The sequence below is a fragment of the Micrasema longulum genome, unplaced genomic scaffold, assembly GCF_059751315.1.
Source record: "Micrasema longulum isolate JH-2025_06_02 unplaced genomic scaffold, ASM5975131v1 h1tg002094l, whole genome shotgun sequence".
In the NCBI taxonomy this organism is placed as follows: Eukaryota; Metazoa; Arthropoda; class Insecta; order Trichoptera; family Brachycentridae; genus Micrasema; species Micrasema longulum.
This window is the reverse complement of record NW_028279261.1, coordinates 86,533-105,729: the sequence shown is the minus strand read 5'-3', so window position 1 is coordinate 105,729 and position 19,197 is coordinate 86,533. Positions and strand designations below refer to the sequence as shown.

Here is a 19,197-nt window from a genome sequence, read left to right as displayed (position 1 = left end):
AAGGTAATATAGAAGTCCAGGGATTTACAGGCCTTATGACCTGTCAATGGCTGGTTTAAGTGGGCACTTTACACACTGTGTAACATTCACTATTCTGCCTATATTCGAACATCTATATTCCTTCAGTTCTTTCATCTGTCGATGTTTGTGAAGTTAAAGAGCTGAAACCTTTATGTATGCGGGTGAGATTCATCTAATTGAATTATTTCACCTGCATACTAGGCAATGCCTGAAAATGTCATTTTTTCAATTTCTATACTTCTTCGTGGACCAGGTGGATTTATCAACAATATTTTGAGTTTGTCCAAATTTTTGTAGACAAGGACTGGATTCAACTCCCTGGGGAGCTGTTTATATTAACGTATTACAACAGAGATGAAGAACATTTAAGATAATGTAATATAGAAGTCTAGGCTCAATGTCAATGGCTGGTTTAAGTGGCCACTTAAACCAGCCATTGACAGGTCATAAGCCCTGTAGATGCCTAGACTTCTATATTACCTTCTCCTAAATGTTCTACATCTCTGTTGCTATATGTATAACCTGGCTTTATTTTTTTTATTTTTTTATTTATTTTTTTATTTCTTAAGTTAGCTTATATTAAAACTAATATAAACTATTATGTACATTTACATCATCTATATATATTTACATTTCCTTACAGTAACTTATACATTTATTTTTAAATTCTTTCAGACACTTTTCATTCTTCATACATTCAGGCATCTCATCATACATTTTTAAACCCTTATACATCAAACAATTTTGCGACTCAGCTCTTTTAAATAATGGTAGTTTTATTTTATCCTTTTGTCTAGTAGCATATTCATGACAATTTTTGTTTAAGACAACTTTATCCTTAAAATATTTTGGTAATTTATCGTGAAAAAATTTATGTATAAATATCAACATATTAAATTTAAGTCTCCTTCTTACAGATAACCACTTTAGTTCATCTCTCATTTTTTTTACATTGCTATATTTATTTTTCTTAAGAACTATTCTCATCGCTTTATTTTGTAAAATTTCTAGTTTATTTAAATTTCCTTCGTTTGCTAGAAATAATATTGTTGAGCAGTAATCTATATGTGGAAGAATGATTGTTTTGTAAATTAGTTCTGCAGTATCTTTATTTAATTTATTATTTATTTTTTATTTATTTATATGTATTATAAACTACCCAAGATGTACGTACATTCAGCAATTATCCCAAATAATCAACTCCATGAAGAAGTTTTCTGTATAAATGCAATGTGCAGTTAAAAATAACTACATTAATACTGAGTCCATTAAATTTTTTTAAGTCACATCTAATAAATCAATTTAAGGTTTAATTGTTTTTACAAGTTGGGATACAAAAAAAATAATTTAATCTGGTATAGCGAAGAGAACAACGGAAACCAATATTTTATTGTAATGTATTTATTTCTGTTCCCAGGTATTGGCTGCAACCTGCCTCATCCCGAACGGCCACGAGCGAGTCCTGGAAGCCGTCACCACCACAGGAGAGTTTAAAAATCAGGAGCGCTTCCATCCCATCGTCAGGGCGCTCGCTATGAGGAAGTCTTCCGATGGGCTCAAGGTAACCCATATTTTTTCAATGCGAGTTCGGTACATCCTGCGACTATCTCAAAAACTCTTTTGATGTGCTGCTAAAAATGCCTACATTACGATAGAGATCATTAACATGTTTGTAGACACATCTTCTTATAAGATCCACTCATAGGGAAAAAAAAACAACCTATGCGGACGACTTAGGAATTTTATATGAAAACAAAAATGACATTGAAACGACTAAAACCATCAACAATGACGTGCAAAAACTATTAGAATGGACAAACAAAAACTTCTTAACACTAATGCCAAGAAATGCAATATAATACATTTCAAAACACAAAAGAAGAACCATAACATGAACATAAAAATAAACAACGAAACTCTTAAAGAACTAGAACATGTGACTTACCTAGGACTCACAATGGACAGACAATAAAAATGGACAAAACACATAGACGGACTCACTAAAGTAATGGCATCACTACATAGCCTCTTCTACAAAATTAAAGATTTTATACTGAGAAAGGAAAAAATTATGATGTACGAAGCCTATGTCAATAGTAAATTGAGTTACATGATCGTTTTCTGGGGAACTGGTAACAAGACAGACATAACAACAATACAAAGACAACAAAATAAAATTCTTAAACTAACATACAACCTACCCTACCTGGCCTCTACGACTGAACTGTACAAAAAAACACACCAGTTTGACATAAACTACTTGACTAAAATTGAGACTTTAAAAATTGTGCACAAAATAACACTGGGAAAGATACAAGACGATGACATAATATTAGCCAAAAATGCTGACATACACAAATATAACACCAGACAACAACAACACTATCATATTGAAAAAGCAAAGACAAACACAGGACAGTCAAAAATACTACATAATGGGCTTAAAAACTACAACGACTTACCTTACTACTTGAAAACTTTTACTGGAGACAAATTTAAAATCAATCTGAAAAAGCACATGACTGAACTAACTAGACTAGACGAGACATAAAATGACTAGACAATATAAAATTTCTAATGTAACCCTAACGGGTTTTTTAAAATTGTAAATAAATAAAAAAATATAAAAAATATGGACGCATATCGTAATTTTATTATTTTTTGGAACATTCACTTCCGATTGGACGGTAGTTGATGGTTTGAAGTTAATCTAATTTGACCTACATACTGGGACCGTTGCCGACTGTTTTTTATAGGGACACGATACCCTATCTTATCATATCCTTGATCTCTTCCCCTTTCCTTTTTCCTCTTTCCTCTTTGTTCCTTTTTCCCATTGAGCAATAGTATTGATTCCTGGTAATTTAAAATGAATATAATAAAAAAATACTTGCTACCGGCTGGCTGGGTATCGATTTAAAGAACGATTGCGGTGGAAGCAAATTCGAAATTCCGTTCCAGCGCCGTACTGACCGCGCAGTCCGGGCGCAGGCGCAGACTTCAATTCTCACTAGGCAACGGAAGCAATCGAAACACACCAATACGTTTTTTGCCATGTAGTTTAGATGCGATGCGAACGAAACGCCGCGCCGCGCCGCGCAGCAGATGCGATTTTGGTATTTTGGCGCTGAACACAATATTATAATTATTATTTTGTGGTGGAGTAGGAATACAAAATAAAATTTAGAATTTAATTTAAACATTATATCAATATAATGTTGATTTGTATTAAGAAAAAAGTTTATAATCTATTACATATTTTTATTTTTCTGGTTCAAATAATGACCAATTTTTTTTTGTTGAAAAGTCAAGTTTTTTAACAAGATAATATCAATTTGGTTTCACTGCATTTTAGTCGAATAAAATATAACGCCACAAAATACTCGCAGTTATTTATTATAGTATATATAGTGAAGTTGGTTAATTTGTTATTTCAATTTATTACTAGACATGTGAAATTATTGGTATTATTTCTAATTATATATGTGTTTAGTTTATCTTTAATTTCTTAAGGGCAGTGTATATTATTATGTACCAATAACTTATATACTAATTGCTTCCCTAATCAAAAACCCCAAACGTGTTTTGTTCTAGGTTGTTTGCATGCAACTGTTAAATGCAATTATCACGGAGCCTGACGACTTGGATTTCCGTATGCACCTTCGCAACGAAGTCATGAGATCGGGTTTCTATGACATAATTGGTAAGTGTACCGCAATTTTGACCTGTATTTTGTACTGATTTCATACAAAATTTTCACCATTTTACTTTACGATGAAAGTATAGCATTTTCTCTTTTGACATCTATGGAAATTCCTCCAAAGATCGTACAGTTCTTCCAACTGAAGATACAATAAAAAATATATACGGTAAAACCTCGTTTTTACGTTCCTCGATTTTACGTTTTCCCGCTTTTTACACCGAAATGTTCAGGACCCATTTTTCTTCACGCATTCTCATACAAATATTCCCCCCAATTAACGTTTTTTACATTTTTCATAACCCCAGTTTCACGCTTAAAAAATTTCCGAATTCATTTGATGTGTCGAAAGATCCTAAATTATGTCGCAATAACGATGCCGCGGCCCGCGCGCCACCGCGTATGTCACGCGAATGAAGAATAAAAACAGGTAAACAACTAATAAAAGATAAATAATTGACTTAATCAAAATTCAAAGCAGTTGCAGTGTATTGACCTTTTTGTTCAAGTGTCTTCCTTTAGGGTTAGTCTTAGTTTTCATTTTAACAAATACGTCATATTGTCTTGCACAAATCATACACAGTTGACAAACGTTTAGAAACAATAACGTTTTAATATCATGAAATTTCGATGCTTAAAACATAACAATATAAATATTTAAAGTTATAAAACATATGGTTTAAAAAGCCGCGATCTATATGACAGTTGTTTTTAGTGATGCCATAGAAAAAAAAGTGATACCGTATTAATAAAATTTCCCAACATTCAGGGGAAAAAATATTTTGTGTTATTTTATGCAAATTCAAAATTCCATTTTCGTTTTTTTTTTATTTACACATAAAATAAGTTTAACACGCTATTTTTAAATCTAATGAAAAAACATATTGCATAATATTGTTTGAAAATATATAAAAATATTTTTAGTGAATTTATTGAGAATAGGTAAAAAGAATATTGACATTTTCCACTTATCGCCGTTTTTATATTTTTTTTTGGAAGTATATGTACACTATAGTGTAGCAAATCAATTTATTTTTATGTAATTCCTATTTTTTCCATACATTTTTCATTTCCTCACTTTAGCGTTTTCCTCAGTTTTACACTTTTTTATCTTGCTCCCTTGAAAAACGTAACAAGGGGGTTTTACTGTATAATGTATGTGTGGACTCTTTACCTGTATTTATGTATGATTGTCTGTTTTTTTTGTGAACTTTGTAAACAAATTAAACCTTTATTAATGCGGTGAGATTCATCTGAGTGAATTTATTTACCTGCGTACTGAGAAACGCCTGAAAATATTTTTTTACTTCTTGGACCAGTTGCTTCAATCAATAATGTTTTGACCAAATATTTGTAGACATGGCTGGATTCCACTCCCTGGGGAGTTGTCAAGAATGAAATTTATCGCAACAGAGAGGGAAAACATTTTTGAGAATGGAAAAGAGAAGCCTAGACATTTACAGGGCTTATGGCCTGTTATTAGTTGGTTTAACGCTGTGTAACATTTACACATCCATATTTGTGTGTTTGAACATCCGTTTTCTTAAATTATTCCAACTGTTGATTTGTGAGCCAATGACGGGTCGTAAGCCCTGTTAATGCCTAGACTTCGAAATCCCCCGTCTCTAGTAAGTTCTTCATCTCTGATTTTGGACAAACTCAAAATATTATATTTTTATTTGAATTTGAAGTGAGCAGCTCAAAAAAGCTGGTATGCCTAAATCTATTTTAACGAAAGTTATGTAGTCGTTGGCGTATCTTAACTTTACCAAAACAAATCTAGTCCATTTTGAAGACATTGAGACTACACATTGAGACCAGCTCTTGTGGAAGCTCATTCCTTCCATCAACAACCCTATTGCTCCGTGGGCTTAGGTTAAATCTGGTTTCCTCCATCTTGAGACTGACCTCGATACTTTGTTTTGTTGAAACGTGCGATCCAAATTCTGGCAGCTATAGTGAGTGTTCATAATGTGATTTTTCCTTGCAGAGGACTTGAGGAAAACAGCCGAGGGTCCCATGTTGATTCAAATGAATGTTTTTGACCAGCACGCTGAAGAAGACCATGACGAATTTATGACCAAATTTGATAATGTCAAGTAAGTATTATTCTATCATTACTAGGTTCGCTGTAAGTACTCAGTAATGTGTGGTTGTCCGTCGCGTGGTCTAATGGTTTCTAAACGTTGGCCTACTATGCAGTAGGTCTCGGGTTCGATTCCCGAGACCTCTTGAATGGTAGGCAAACACGATGACCATTACACCACAATGCCGACCAAGTGGTGTTCTTTTTCTTTTGTTATTTGTCACCATTTTATGTTGTGCACAAGTGTTCTGTATTTTGTTTTATTTTATTTTATTTAGAAAACATACAGTCACACATAAAAAGTATTACAAACAACAATTTTTTAACATAAAAAGACCAATTAAGTTTTCATAAATTATGCAAAAGATATAAACATTAAATGAAACAAAAAATAAATAAATAAATAAGAATTTCAAGTTAGAAAAGAATAATTGTTGACATTTGCGTTTTCCATGGAGGTAATAAATTAAAATACCAAATGTACACTCCGAGCCATCCACGCACACACATGAACGCACATATAAAACATACACAAACATATACATTACATGCGGCACTTATACATAGCATAAACCACTCGAGATGCACATTCAGCAACTATCCCAAATAATCGACCCCATGAAGAAGTTTTCTGTACAAATGCAACGCGCAGTTAAAAATGTCTACATCGATACCGAGTCCATTATAATTTCTACAGGTACGTCTAATGAACGAATTTTATTATATTTTGTTAATATGATAAGCCGTTAAAAAGATCCTTTATGATCTCTCTTCATCAATATGGCGTAAGAAATGTATTTCGTTTTCCAAGAGATAAAAGCATAAAGGAGATATATTCCGAGACAAATATAATTCCTTTTAGTATTTTACCTTCATATGAAATAACTAACACTTTTTTACAAATTTTGCAACATAAATTAAACTCAAATTTAGCGCTTACTTTTAACAGTGATATACATAACCATCGCACACGATCTCATAACTGTCTACATTTACCCCCTGTACACTCCTCTAAATTCGGATTGAGGTCACTCCTCTACATTGCCTCTACTCAATATAACCTCCTGCCTATTCACTTTAAATCAATTTCTTACCAGTCTACGAAAGGAAATCAAATAACACTAAAAAATCATTTCCTCAAATTATTTCTCGATAACCCTTAACCCATGTGATTTAATGTTAAATAATATATTATAATTTGTTTTTTAAAAGGTCTCCGAGATATGTCCATTTTTGTTTTAATTATGTTCAACAAAATGTATTTTTATTTTTTATCTGATAATCTTTAATTGTATCAATCCCAGAATGAGTTTGCTAACTCATGGGAATACAATTGTGTTTTTGTACATTTTTGTATTTTGAAAAAAAATAAAAAAATAAAATGGTTGTTATCTGTCGACACTAAATTTCAAAATTTTATCTCGCATGTTTCAGGTTGGAGTTTGACGACATAAATGAATGCTTTGAGCTGGTGAAAAACGTGACGTTGGATACGTCGTCCGAACCCTACCTCCTGTCCATACTGCAACATCTATTATTTATAAGAGATGATCACGACATTAGGTAAGTCAGATAATCAATTTTCAAGGCATATCATATCAAAAATAATGAAATACCATTTTTTCAAAATTTTGGATCATAAATTCATTTATAACTACAAGTCTCCTGAAATTTCAATGATAACTGAATCATATCAATTATTGGTGCGACATCAATTGTCTTCAACTTAACATTGACAAATGTAAAATAATATCTTTCTCGCAACGAAAAAAATCTATACAATTCAACTACAAACTAAAAAATACTTCCCTTTCAATGGTTTTGTGGGGGTCGTTGTGGCCTTTGGCTTACCTGTCGGGTCTCTCTGTACACGCTGTGTGTCACTTTTATACGCACAGGCGTGTGCGTGAGGTAGGATTAGGCAATCGTCCCTTTTACCTGCATCCGTCCGCTCGGGGCCTCGCGTCCCTGCTGGAGCCTGCAATCGGTCCCGTCGGTGCCTTACTTCCTCTCGCTCAACACCCTACTACGTTCTTTTCAGAAGGTGGCGGGAAAAAGGATTCACATATATATTATCACACAAGAAATAAGAACGGCTTACTTACATGGATAACACTATTTATTTTATAAGAAAACTGGCGTGTAATACAAAGATATTTTATTACACGTTCAATGAAATCTAACTTACTTCGAATTTATATCTAACACGTGTTTTATAGAAGACTTATTTTATGTGAGGAAGTACGGCAGTCGAGTTTCGGACAAGGAGAGAAGGACGGGCCTTGAACTTCGCGCCTTTTATAGCCTTTGTTCTGGTCGCCCTCTATTTCCGGCTGGGTATCGAACCGCAGGCTGGTAACTTAACGAGCTGCGTTCGCTTGCGTGGTTTCGCTCCTTGGTAGGTCCTTGAGGATTGTTTATGACGGAGGCGCCACAGTTTCGTCAATAAAGGATCTTGGCATTACTTTAGATAGTAAACTCTCCTATCGTGAACACATTGATAATATTGTAAACAAATCTCTCAAACTTCTCTGTTTTATCAATAGAGTGACGGCGAACTTCAAAAATATTAATACCATCAAAACTCTTTATTGCTCACTAGTTCGACCCCATCTAGAATACGCTTCTCCTATTTGGTCTCCATTCTACAGGACTCATATTGACCATATCGAGTCTGTCCAACACCGTTTTCTAAGAAAAGTGGCATGGTAGCTCGGATTACAAAGGGGTAATTATTCCTATTTTGAAATAGAGCAATCTCTTAATCTGTCTTCATTGGAGAGACGTAGAACTGAGATGGACCTTATATGCATTTTCAAAATACTTAATGCTTTAAGTGATGTCCCATCTCTGTTGCAATCAATTTCTTTTCATGTTCCCAACCGTGTCACCAGAAGTCAAAATCTGCTATTTATAAGAGCAACTTTGGTTTTTATGCGCCAATGTCCCGAATATGTAGATTAGTCAATTTTTCACACGACTTGGAATTTTTTGGGATAGATTTTCCGGCTTTTCGTAGATCTCTTCACGACTAAACAGTGTGGGATGAAGTTGGATTGGCATGGTTTAGCTCGAAGTCTTGGGTCTTTCATTTTTATGAATATATTGTATACAATTATTGTTTTGCCCTTGTTTGTCTTTGCTTAATAGTTTTGTGTTCTTTTTGTTCAGTTTCTTGCATTTATGTTTCTTCATGTAACTGTTGTAATTGGCTTAGGGCCGTACTAAGATTAAAAGTAAGAAAATAAAATATTAAAATTAGACAACTTAGAAATCTTAGATATTAAAAAAGCGATTCATAATAAGAAAACAATAATTAATAACCAAATAAACAATATTTCTTTTAGTCCTCTCCTGGCTTACTTCGAAAATAATGATATCAAATTACCACCCGTGTAAGAAAAAACCACTTAATTTATTGGGTCCACGTGTTGTATTTAGTGAACATGATAGAAATAAAATAAAAAGGAACTAATTCATTAGTAACGTAAACCTTGACAAAGAAGCTTGTTTGCTTTGAAACCGGTCGGTGAAAAATAAAAATTAGTGGTCAAAAACAAAGTTGTTTTATTTATTTTATTATTTTATTGTAATATTTAAACCCTTTTTATTGTATACACGGACAATGTCCGTTAATAAACAAATAAATAAATTTTCGGAAACAGAGTTTCATGTTTGCATGAAAAAACTGATAAAATCGATTTGATCCGTACATGATCAGTGATCATTAATTTTCCATCACTATTGGCATTAGTTTGGCAGCTGTCATTTAATCAAGCTATATTTTAAGGACTATAGTTTATGATAATATGTAAACAGATTTTCATGATAATTTGCGCTCCATGAAATTTTGATTCCTTATCAATAATATGCATATAATTTCAGACCGGCTTACTACAAGCTGATAGAAGAATGCGTCACACAAATAGTTCTTCACAAGAACGGATGTGACCCGGACTTCAGAGCCACGTCTAGATTTAATATTGACGTACAGCCTTTAATAGAAGGCTTAATAGGTATGTATTTTATTTTAGAACTTCAAAGTCTTTAAACTAATATTTTACAAAAAACCTTTAATAGCCTTTAAAGTACTCCCCACTGGAGCTAATGTATTTGTCCAATCTTCATTCCACTGTTGGCAACATTTTTGAAATTCGTTTTCTGTGATGCTTGACAGCGCTCTTTTTTTTCTTCTTCAGCTCAGCGATATCGGCAAAACGCTATGCTTTCGTGTCTTTTCATTCGGGACCATTTAAATTTAAATAGACAGGCGCCGTGGCGCAGTTGGTTAGACGGCTAACTGTGAGACTGGCATCGCGGGGTTTGATTGCTGCCAGTTGCAAGAAAGAAATCCAAGAAAGGTTTTTTTCTCAATTGGTCTGAGTGTTGTGATGTATTTTTCATAGCTTCCTTCCACATCCTCTCTTTCCTACACCGCTGATAAGCCTTTGAAATAGGGGCTTTGCAGGTTATTCCTTAAAAAAAAAAGAAAATAATGTCACGCGTCTTGACTTACAATTATTAAGGCCAAACACGTCATGTTTTTGAAAGACATTATTTTTTAATCATTTATTTTTTCAAGTTATGCATGAAAACATTTTCTCCACAATATCCATTTTGATTTTGAAAATGCAATGATTTTTTTTATTGCCATTCGTAGTATGTGATATTTCTCTATCGGCTAAAAGTGTTTTGTTTTTTACTGCAGAAAAATCCAGACAGGAAGACGAGAGGAGGACCGAGGAGCTGAACCAGAAACTAGAGGCCGCATTGGCTGCGCGACAGGAGGCCGAGGCCAAGTTGGCTCACCTGGAGACCAGGCTCAAGGACCCCTCTTCACCGTCCATAGCGGCCATCGCCAAGGTAATCAAAGCGATAGTCCGGATTGGGAAGCAAAAGCCGGAGGGGCGACGGAGACTGAAAGGAAGGAAAAGAATAACGAGCAAAGTGTCCTGATTCCGAGCTTCATGTATGGAGTTGGGAAAACAAGGGTGAAAGTAGGATGAATCCTGTTGAAATACGATCTTTGTGTGGTCAAGCTACGTATGGTAGGTGTAGAAGAGATGAGCATTATTGATAAAATCCAGAAAGGGGTGCTGCGTTAGTTTGGACACGTAGAGCGAATGGACAACGAAAGAATGGCTAAAAAGATTTACGATGCGATTGTTGAAGGATGCAGAAATTGAGGAAGACCGAGAAAGACATGGGATGATCAAATCCAAAAAATACTTGATAGACATGTCAACAGCGGAATAATCAGTATTATTATTATGGATAACTTATATAGCTCCATTTTCGTAATATAATACCTCAAGGGCGCTTTACATAGTGATTCTAAAGTAAAATAAATTTAATTGAAGCTTTTAAATTTGTAATTTAATTAAAACAATTTATTTTGTTGTCACATGCTACGGATTTATTCAAATGATTTAGAGAACAAGTGGGTTTTAAGTTTTTTCCGAAACATCACTTCACTTTCACAGCCTCGCACCTCTGCTGGGAGAGCATTTCATGCCATAGGGCCTGCGACTGCAAATGCGCATTCACTAAATTTAGTGCGCTGTTTGCGTAGAGGTATAATATACTTTTCCTCTCGCCGTAGACGTAGCAGATCTAAGCGTGAGTCGCCTGTCAGCTAGTTCATCTGGAATGCATAGTTCCCTTAGATATTCCGGAGCAGAGTTGTGCAGTGACTTATACATAAGCCAACAGAGCTTGTATTCGACCCTCTGTGGAAAACGTAGCCAGTGTAGTTCCGAAAGTAGTGGAGTGATATGACTGAACTTAGAGATTCCGAAAATAAGTCTCACTGCAGCATTCAATACAGATTGTAGGCGGGTCATTTTGTTCATCGGTAGACCTGCATAGATACCATTACAATAATCGACTCTAGACACTACAAACGCATTTATGAATTGACGGGCGGCATCAACCGGCAAATTTTTGTGTATGCATTTAATTTGTCTCAGCTGGTAGAAGCATGAACTTATCGTTCTACTAATTTGAACGTCAAGAGAAAGGTCAGAATTAAGGAAGACTCCCAGTAGTTTGACGGTGGGTAAAGCGGTACTCCCTACATTGGGTAGGGCCGTATCCTGGATCAAATTCTGTCGTCTGGCTGAAGCCACCCATAGTTGTCCCGTTTTTGATGGGTTTAATGTTAGTTTGTTTTCAGACATCTAGTTTCATATTTTCTCGATGCATCCATCAATCATTTGGGATGAATGTAAAAATGCTCCAGTTTAGTCAAATTGTGATAAATCAAATACCCATGTGCAGTACTTTCGCCGTTATCTGATTCCTCTGTGTGACAGTGGAGTAATAATTAGTTCAAGATTGCATGTTGTTTTAATTATTTTAATTTTCTTTTTCAGAATTTATCAATTCCGGGCGGTGGGCCCATGCCGCCACCTCCTCCACCCATGCCAGGTAATATAAATAATATTTTTAATAACTACGCACGTGGTGAATTTAGATGTTTTTAATTATGTTGTTTTTATAATTATTGCACTGAATGTGTATGTGGACCAATTGGAGCAATATTTCGGCAGTCAGATGACAGAAGGGACCATCTGTCATCTGACTATTTTAGATGAAAAACAAAAATGACGCCCTATCAAAGTGTTTTGTTCAGTTTAAAACTAAAAAACAGCACTAAAATATTTTAGTTTGTAGATTGAATCCAAGTCTTATTTCAGTTCTACCAAACATTTTTTTATGACTCATGGTCTCTTCTGCCATCTGACTACCGATTTATGATTCTTGCATTTAAAATTTATTACTGGTCCATCGAGCCGGATTTAATTAATAGTCTTTCGTGTCGGATATTATTATTGGTCTTCCAAGCCTGATTTTATTTTTTGTTCTTTCAAGGTGTATTAATTTATTATTCGTCCTTCGAGACAGATTGTACTGTTAGTCATTTAAGCCTGATTTTATTATTTGTTCTTTCAAGGTGTATTATTTTATTATTGGTCCTTCGAGACAGATTTTACTGTTAGTCATTTAAGCCTGATTTTATTTTTTGTTCTTTCAAGGTGTATTATTTTATTATTGGTCCTTCGAGGCAGATTTTACTGTTAGTCATTTAGGCCTGATTTTATTTTTTGTTCTTTCAAGGTGTATTATTTTATTATTGGTCCTTCAAGACAGATTATACTGTTAGTCATTTAAGCCTGATTTTATTATTTGTTCTTTCAAGGTGTATTATTTTATTATTGGTTCTTCGAGACAGATTTTACTGTTAGTCATTTAAGCCTGTTTTATTTTTGTTCTTTCAAGGCGTATTATTTTATTATTAGTCCTTCAAGCCAGATTTTACTGTTAGTCATTTAAGTTTGATTTAATTATAGCTCATTTGAGTCTTTTTTATTATTGGTCCTTCGAACCTGACTTTGTTATTGGTCCTTCGAGCCGGATTTTGATGTTGATTTTTTCCTGAAATCGATATTATACTCTGAACAATTTTTTATGCGGTTTTTTTTTCAGTAGTATCGCTGTTAACTGATGTTATTTTATTTCTAGGAATGGGTCCGCCACCACCCCCAATGCCAGGAATGTGCGGGCCACCTCCACCTCCAATGCCAGGTAGTAAACAAATGAATTTTTCGTGCTCCACTGAAATTATTGATTTGTAAAAAAATATGCCCTGCCAATGGGAGATTATAAGCACTTGGACTAACTTCATTAAAAAAAACGAAGGAATAAAAGAGATATCTAGACCCCACTGCCCCAGCAAGAGATGTAACGATTCAATACTATAGGGAAATATCACTTTTTTACAATTTTAAATTAATAAGGGTCTATAAAATACTGTCAAGTAAAAAAATAATTCTTCTATTAGTGCATAAAATATATTTTTAAATTTTATAATTTTGAATTCCCACGAAAAAGGTCCATTGCATTGGCCACGCCCCTAATATGTCACGATTCGGTTAAATTTTAAACTTTGTGACCGTTTAAATAGAACATCACGAATTTTTACGTCGCAATTGTCAAGGCCAAACATGTCGCGTTTTTGTAAAGACATATTTTTAAATAATTTAATTGAAAAAATTACTTATGAACAAATTTGTTTCTCCACAACATCCATATTAGTTTTTGTGTGTGATAAGTTTCCCTTTTCCGAGTAGCCTTTTTAAAAAAATCATTTAGTGTATTCTGACAACTATGGGGTTTTGCTTTTAAATGTCAGTACAAAGCACCGACGATACCTAGTGGCTTTATTTATTTATTTTATTTAAATCTTAAAGTAGGGCACACATATCATACATATTGTTATGTGTGTTCTAATAATAACATTGCAAATACATTTAATTTATAAATTGTTTATCACATATGTCTTGACCATTATTTTAAATTTTGATATGTTTTTTTCTTCATAAATATTTTTTTCCATTTCGTAATACTTTTTAATTGCTTTAAAGAAAATTGAATTTTGTGACTTTGCCTTTTTCCTAAATGGAAGTCTAATTTTGTTCTTTTCTCTTGTATCGTGTGATCGTGTTCATGCTGGTTCCGATCAATTTTTTTCCAAAATTCTGTTTTTTTATTTTTTTTATGAGTGAAGTAATTTAAAAAAAATCATAGCGATGATAATACGAAATATAAAAATATTGTATTAAATTTTTTAGCTTCGTTTGATAGTCTATTAACAAATAAAAAACCATTAAATTTTTTTGTTTCTAGAAAAATGGGAAAACATATGAACCAGGTAAATTAGATAAATTCAATCAAATTTTGAGAATAGCCCAGTAAGGACCTTTAAATGGCTCCCCTGCGCCATTATTTCGTTTTGTTCTCCCCTTATTTATGTTATTTTTTTGAAACAAGGTGGAGGTGGTCCCCCGCCGCCGCCTCCGCTCCCCGGCATGGGAGGCGGCCCCCCGCCGCCGCCCCCACCACCCGGCATGGGGGGCCCACCGCCTCCGCCGCCCCCCGGGGGCATGATGCCCATGGCGCCAATGGTAAGTAAACAGAAGCCTTTAACTGTGTGATTTATCGAATAGTATATCAGGCAAATTCAGAAATTAAGTTTAGTTTGTATTTCTTTAGTTTGTATTGCAGTTTGGCACATGCGTAGTACTTACCCTGAACTATTGAGGAGTTGACGCCGCTATGAGTTAGCTGACTGCTGTGTACGCTTCGTAGTGCTTGTTTAAAATAAAATGTTGGGATGTTTTGAACCTCCCCCGTATTCCCTTGACTGGGCGCCTTCAGATTATCATCTTTTCAACTCCCTGAAGGAACGCATAGGTGGAATTAAATTTTCAACTGACGAGCAGGTGCAGAAAGAGGTTCTGAAGGGGGGGAAGGAGCTGGCGGGAGAGTTCTTCTAGTAGGTCATAAAGAAGCTTGTGTCACGGCTCACCACATGCATTTAACGGGATGCCAACTTAATAAAAACATGGAAAAATAGTCAACAAGTGTATCAACACTGTAAATTTGTTGCAACAGAGAGGAAAAACATTTTTAAGAAGGGAATATGGAAGTCTAGGCATTTACAGCGCTTATGACCTGTCACTGGCTGGTTTAAGTGGCCACTTTACACTCTGTGTAACATTCACCATTCTGCAGAAAACGTTGTGTCGCGCGTGTCAAGATCAAACTGGTTTGACTTCCCCGCAAACTAAGTGGTCAGACCTTAAAACAGTCGCCACTGTGGCCACGCACTAAGACTTCGAGCTAACCTGTCAAACGGAACATGCCTAATATTTTGTTTAGAATGTGTGAATAATCTCAAGAAATTAACATTATCTCAGTTCAATACTTTAGGCTGGTAAAACGCACACAAAATGAGGAAATCATACGATTTTGCCATTTTAAAACAATTGTTTTTTTTAATCGCGCAGTTAAAAAAAAATTAAAAAACAAATTTGATAAAAGCAATATTTTTTCAAAGGCATAATTTAACGTAGAAATAAATATAAAAATAAAATAAAATAAAAAAAAGTCACAAAAATGTATGTGATTTAAAATGCTCGTATTTCTTTTCAAAAAAATTCGGCTTCGACCACTTTCATGTTTAATTTATTATCTTCAAATTATTACAACAAATTTTTGTTCATTACTTAGTCTTTATTGATATCCCAGATACCTAAGTTTAGTCTAAATTTGAAATGGCGTAATCTGTCAGTCTAAAAGTAATTATATTTTAGTTACATAAAACTTTTAAGGTTATTTTTTAACAGAAATACCTTTAAAAAATATTGTTTATATCTAATTTATGTTTTTTTATTATTGCGTGATTAAAAAAAAACATTAGTTTAAATTTGCAAAATCGTATGATTTCCTCATTTTGCGTGCGTTTTACCAGACTACAGCCTTAATCGGCTGTAACGGACGGTTAAATATGTAAATGAAAATGCAATAATATAGTTAGGGCCCCCGGTATCTGTAGGCTAAATGTTGGACCCACAATAAAGGATGAATATTCCACTTTCGGGTCTGACTTTAGCGATACCGGGGTACTATAGAGCAGGAATTTGTGTTACAGGCCCTAAAAAGGGCCTGAATCTAGACGTTTGACGCGTTATTGCCCTAACATGCATATTTGTATTTGTATAAAGACTAAGGACTGCCTTAAAAAAGGCATTTGTAATTGATGTGGCGCGTGCGGCGGCTCCCAGCGAAGTGACCGGGCCGAGCGCCGGCACCTCCCTATATGCACTTTGGGGGAGGCGCGCCGGCCGGGTATAGTGGGAGCGGTATTTCCCCCCCCACTCCCGTATTGGCCTAACGCCGGTTCGGACGCAGGTAGCGGGAGCCCGCAACACGCCCTATATAATGTGTACATTTTAAAGAATAAATATTGAGTTCGCCTCGAGACATCAAGTTAGTCTGATCGTTTCATTTCGTCACCCCGCCCGACCTCCCGCTCTACTACTGGATCTACATCTTGGACTTGACCATCGCTTCACCCCAGGACTACGAACCAGTATCTTCCACCGACCTACGCAGTGACACCGGACTTGAGAGGAATTTCGAGACTACATAACTTTCGGGATTTACGACCCCGAGAGCGACGACGGCAGCGAGACACGGCCAACACCTACCCCTTGCTACAGGATTGTGGAATACAGTCCAAACTGTTACTTGTACAGTACAGTTTCTGGTCCTTCGACTCGCCGGATTGTGATCTTCAGCTGCCATCTACTTTGAGTCTTCAGCCGAGACGAATCTACGATGCCCGCCTCACTACGCTCTGGAAAGAACGCCGAGGAGCAGCCCACCAAGCCCGTATCGGATGGAGATTCCGATTCGGAAGGTGACATCACTCTTCAGGAAGAAGCAACCCCCTCGCCGACTGCGACTGACGAGACGCTGCAGAACGAGAGATCTGAGAGGCGTCGGGAGAGAAGACACTACGAGAAGCAAATCAAGCAACTGATGTCGCTTTTGGGAACTACAAGCAAGCCAGCCGCTCAGCCAGACACCGCGCAACTCGGAGCGCGGACCGCTCTGGCCCAGGCGGAGAAGGAAGCTACATCGAGCGCGCCCCAGGACCGGGACGCGCTAGTCATTGATCCTGTCTACCCCAAGAGGAACGAGCCTTTCTCTGAGGAGGACAATCAAGAGGCGAGGCCGAAGGAAACGGCGCGCCGCAACACAGAGAGATGGGTCGAGGAGCACACCAACGCCGAACCAGCCGACCGTTTCACGCTGGCACTCGAGGCCTTGCTGGCAAAGCAAGGAGGGAATCGAGGACAAACCCAGGAAGAGGAAACACGCATCGGCGCCATGCTCGCTCGACAGGGGAACGCCAGGGAGCTACAGGACTTCAGCGGCAGCCCCGTGCATTGGCCGGCATTCTGCGACCAATTCTGGGAGTCTTCAGAGCTGTGCCAACTGACGGACCCGGAAAACCTTCTCAGGCTGAAGAAGGCACTCAAAGGGCCCGCCCGGGCGCTAGTGGAGGGACTACTAGTGGAATCAAAGGATGTTCACAAGATCATGAGCACCCTCGAGACGCACTACGACCGCCCGGACGTCATCATGAGCACGCAGTTGGACAAGCTGCGAAAATCACCGCGACTGACGGCAGAAAGCACCATGGACGATTTAGTGGAGTTCGCGATTGCCGTACGGAACATGTGCCTCACGTTGGAAAAGAGGCGCAAAGAACATCTGCATTCGGACGAACTGCTGAACGAGATGGTGCTTCGACTCCCGTTTTTCACGCGGCAACTCTGGGTGATGTCGCGGAAAGGAGCTAACAAGAAGGCAACACTTCGCGACTTCGTGGACTGGATCATGGTTTTCGCGGACAACGCCAAGGACGCCTGCGCCTTTGAAAAGACGAAGTTACCGGCGCGTGGAAAGGAAACAGTGTTCGCGGCGACGGAATCACGGCCAACAACAGAATCAAAGTGCGCGAAGTGCGGCCGTAGCGGTCATAAGTTAAGTGCATGTAACGAGTTTGCGAAGATGTCGCTATTGATGCGACGAGACTTTGTGCGAAATAGAAAATTGTGTTATCGGTGCCTGAGTGACGGACACCGAGCAAACCAGTGCCGAAGCACTGCTAAGTGCAACGTGGGTACGTGTACAGCGAACCATCACAAGTTATTACACGAGCCGCGAGTGAATAGCGCCGACAGCGTTAGTGAGACCGCAATAGTGCCCGAAGGGAATCAGTTCGTCGGGGTAATGAGCGGACCGAATAGTGACTCGAAAGTTCTATTAAAAGTGATCGAAGTGGAAATAAGCGGACCACGGGGACGCGTAACAGTGAACGCAATGCTGGACGAGGGTTCCACTATCACGTTGATAGACAATGAAGTCGCGAACAAAGTGGGAGCCCGCGGACGTAGTGATGTTATCTCGATCCGCGGAATCGGTGGAAATAGTGCAACGATAGACACGCGCCGAGTGCAAGTGAACATAAAAGGAAATAGTGACATTTCATATCGCATCGGAGCGAACACAGTGCGAGAATTGAACCTTCCACAAGCGCCGTGTGCACGCAGTGGAACCGCGAACGGTTCGAGAATTGTCAAGCCACAAATGATCATCGGGCAAGACAACGCTGGCGTAATAGTGTCACGGGAAGTGATAACGAACGGTGATGAAATCCGTTCAAGAACCTTGTTAGGCTGGGTGACTCACGGTAGAGTCAACGGCAGCGCACTGGCGCAAAACAACATTACGCTCGCGACTATGAGTAAATCAAAGTGCTCTACGGTAGTGAATCGCGAGTGTAGCGGGCTTGTAATGCCGCCTATAACCGCGGCAGTGAATCGCGCGCGAAACGGGCTAGTAATGCCACTCACAACCGCCGAAGTGAATAGCGAGTATAGCTCGCTAGTAATGCCGCTTACAATCGCGGAAGTGAATCGCGAGTGTAACGGGCCAGTAAGGCCGTTTGTAACCACCGAAGCAAATCACGAGT

General features: G+C 37.3%; 1 protein-coding gene across 5 annotated transcripts in view; it reads left to right on the top strand.

Moving 5' to 3' along the window:
- LOC148273049 (protein diaphanous-like) overlaps positions 1-19,197 on the top strand; it is a 93,715-nt gene that overhangs the window by 47,266 nt on the left and 27,252 nt on the right. For all 5 annotated transcript variants that reach the window (XM_088239211.1, XM_088239213.1, XM_088239212.1 and 2 more), the window contains exons 7-15: positions 1,439-1,582; positions 3,616-3,724; positions 5,712-5,820; positions 7,242-7,370; positions 9,693-9,823; positions 10,516-10,670; positions 12,182-12,236; positions 13,332-13,394; positions 14,640-14,773. In XM_088239211.1, the coding sequence (XP_088095337.1) occupies positions 1,439-1,582; positions 3,616-3,724; positions 5,712-5,820; positions 7,242-7,370; positions 9,693-9,823; positions 10,516-10,670; positions 12,182-12,236; positions 13,332-13,394; positions 14,640-14,773 (1,029 nt within the window). The remainder of the gene's footprint in view (positions 1-1,438; positions 1,583-3,615; positions 3,725-5,711; positions 5,821-7,241; positions 7,371-9,692; positions 9,824-10,515; positions 10,671-12,181; positions 12,237-13,331; positions 13,395-14,639; positions 14,774-19,197) is intronic.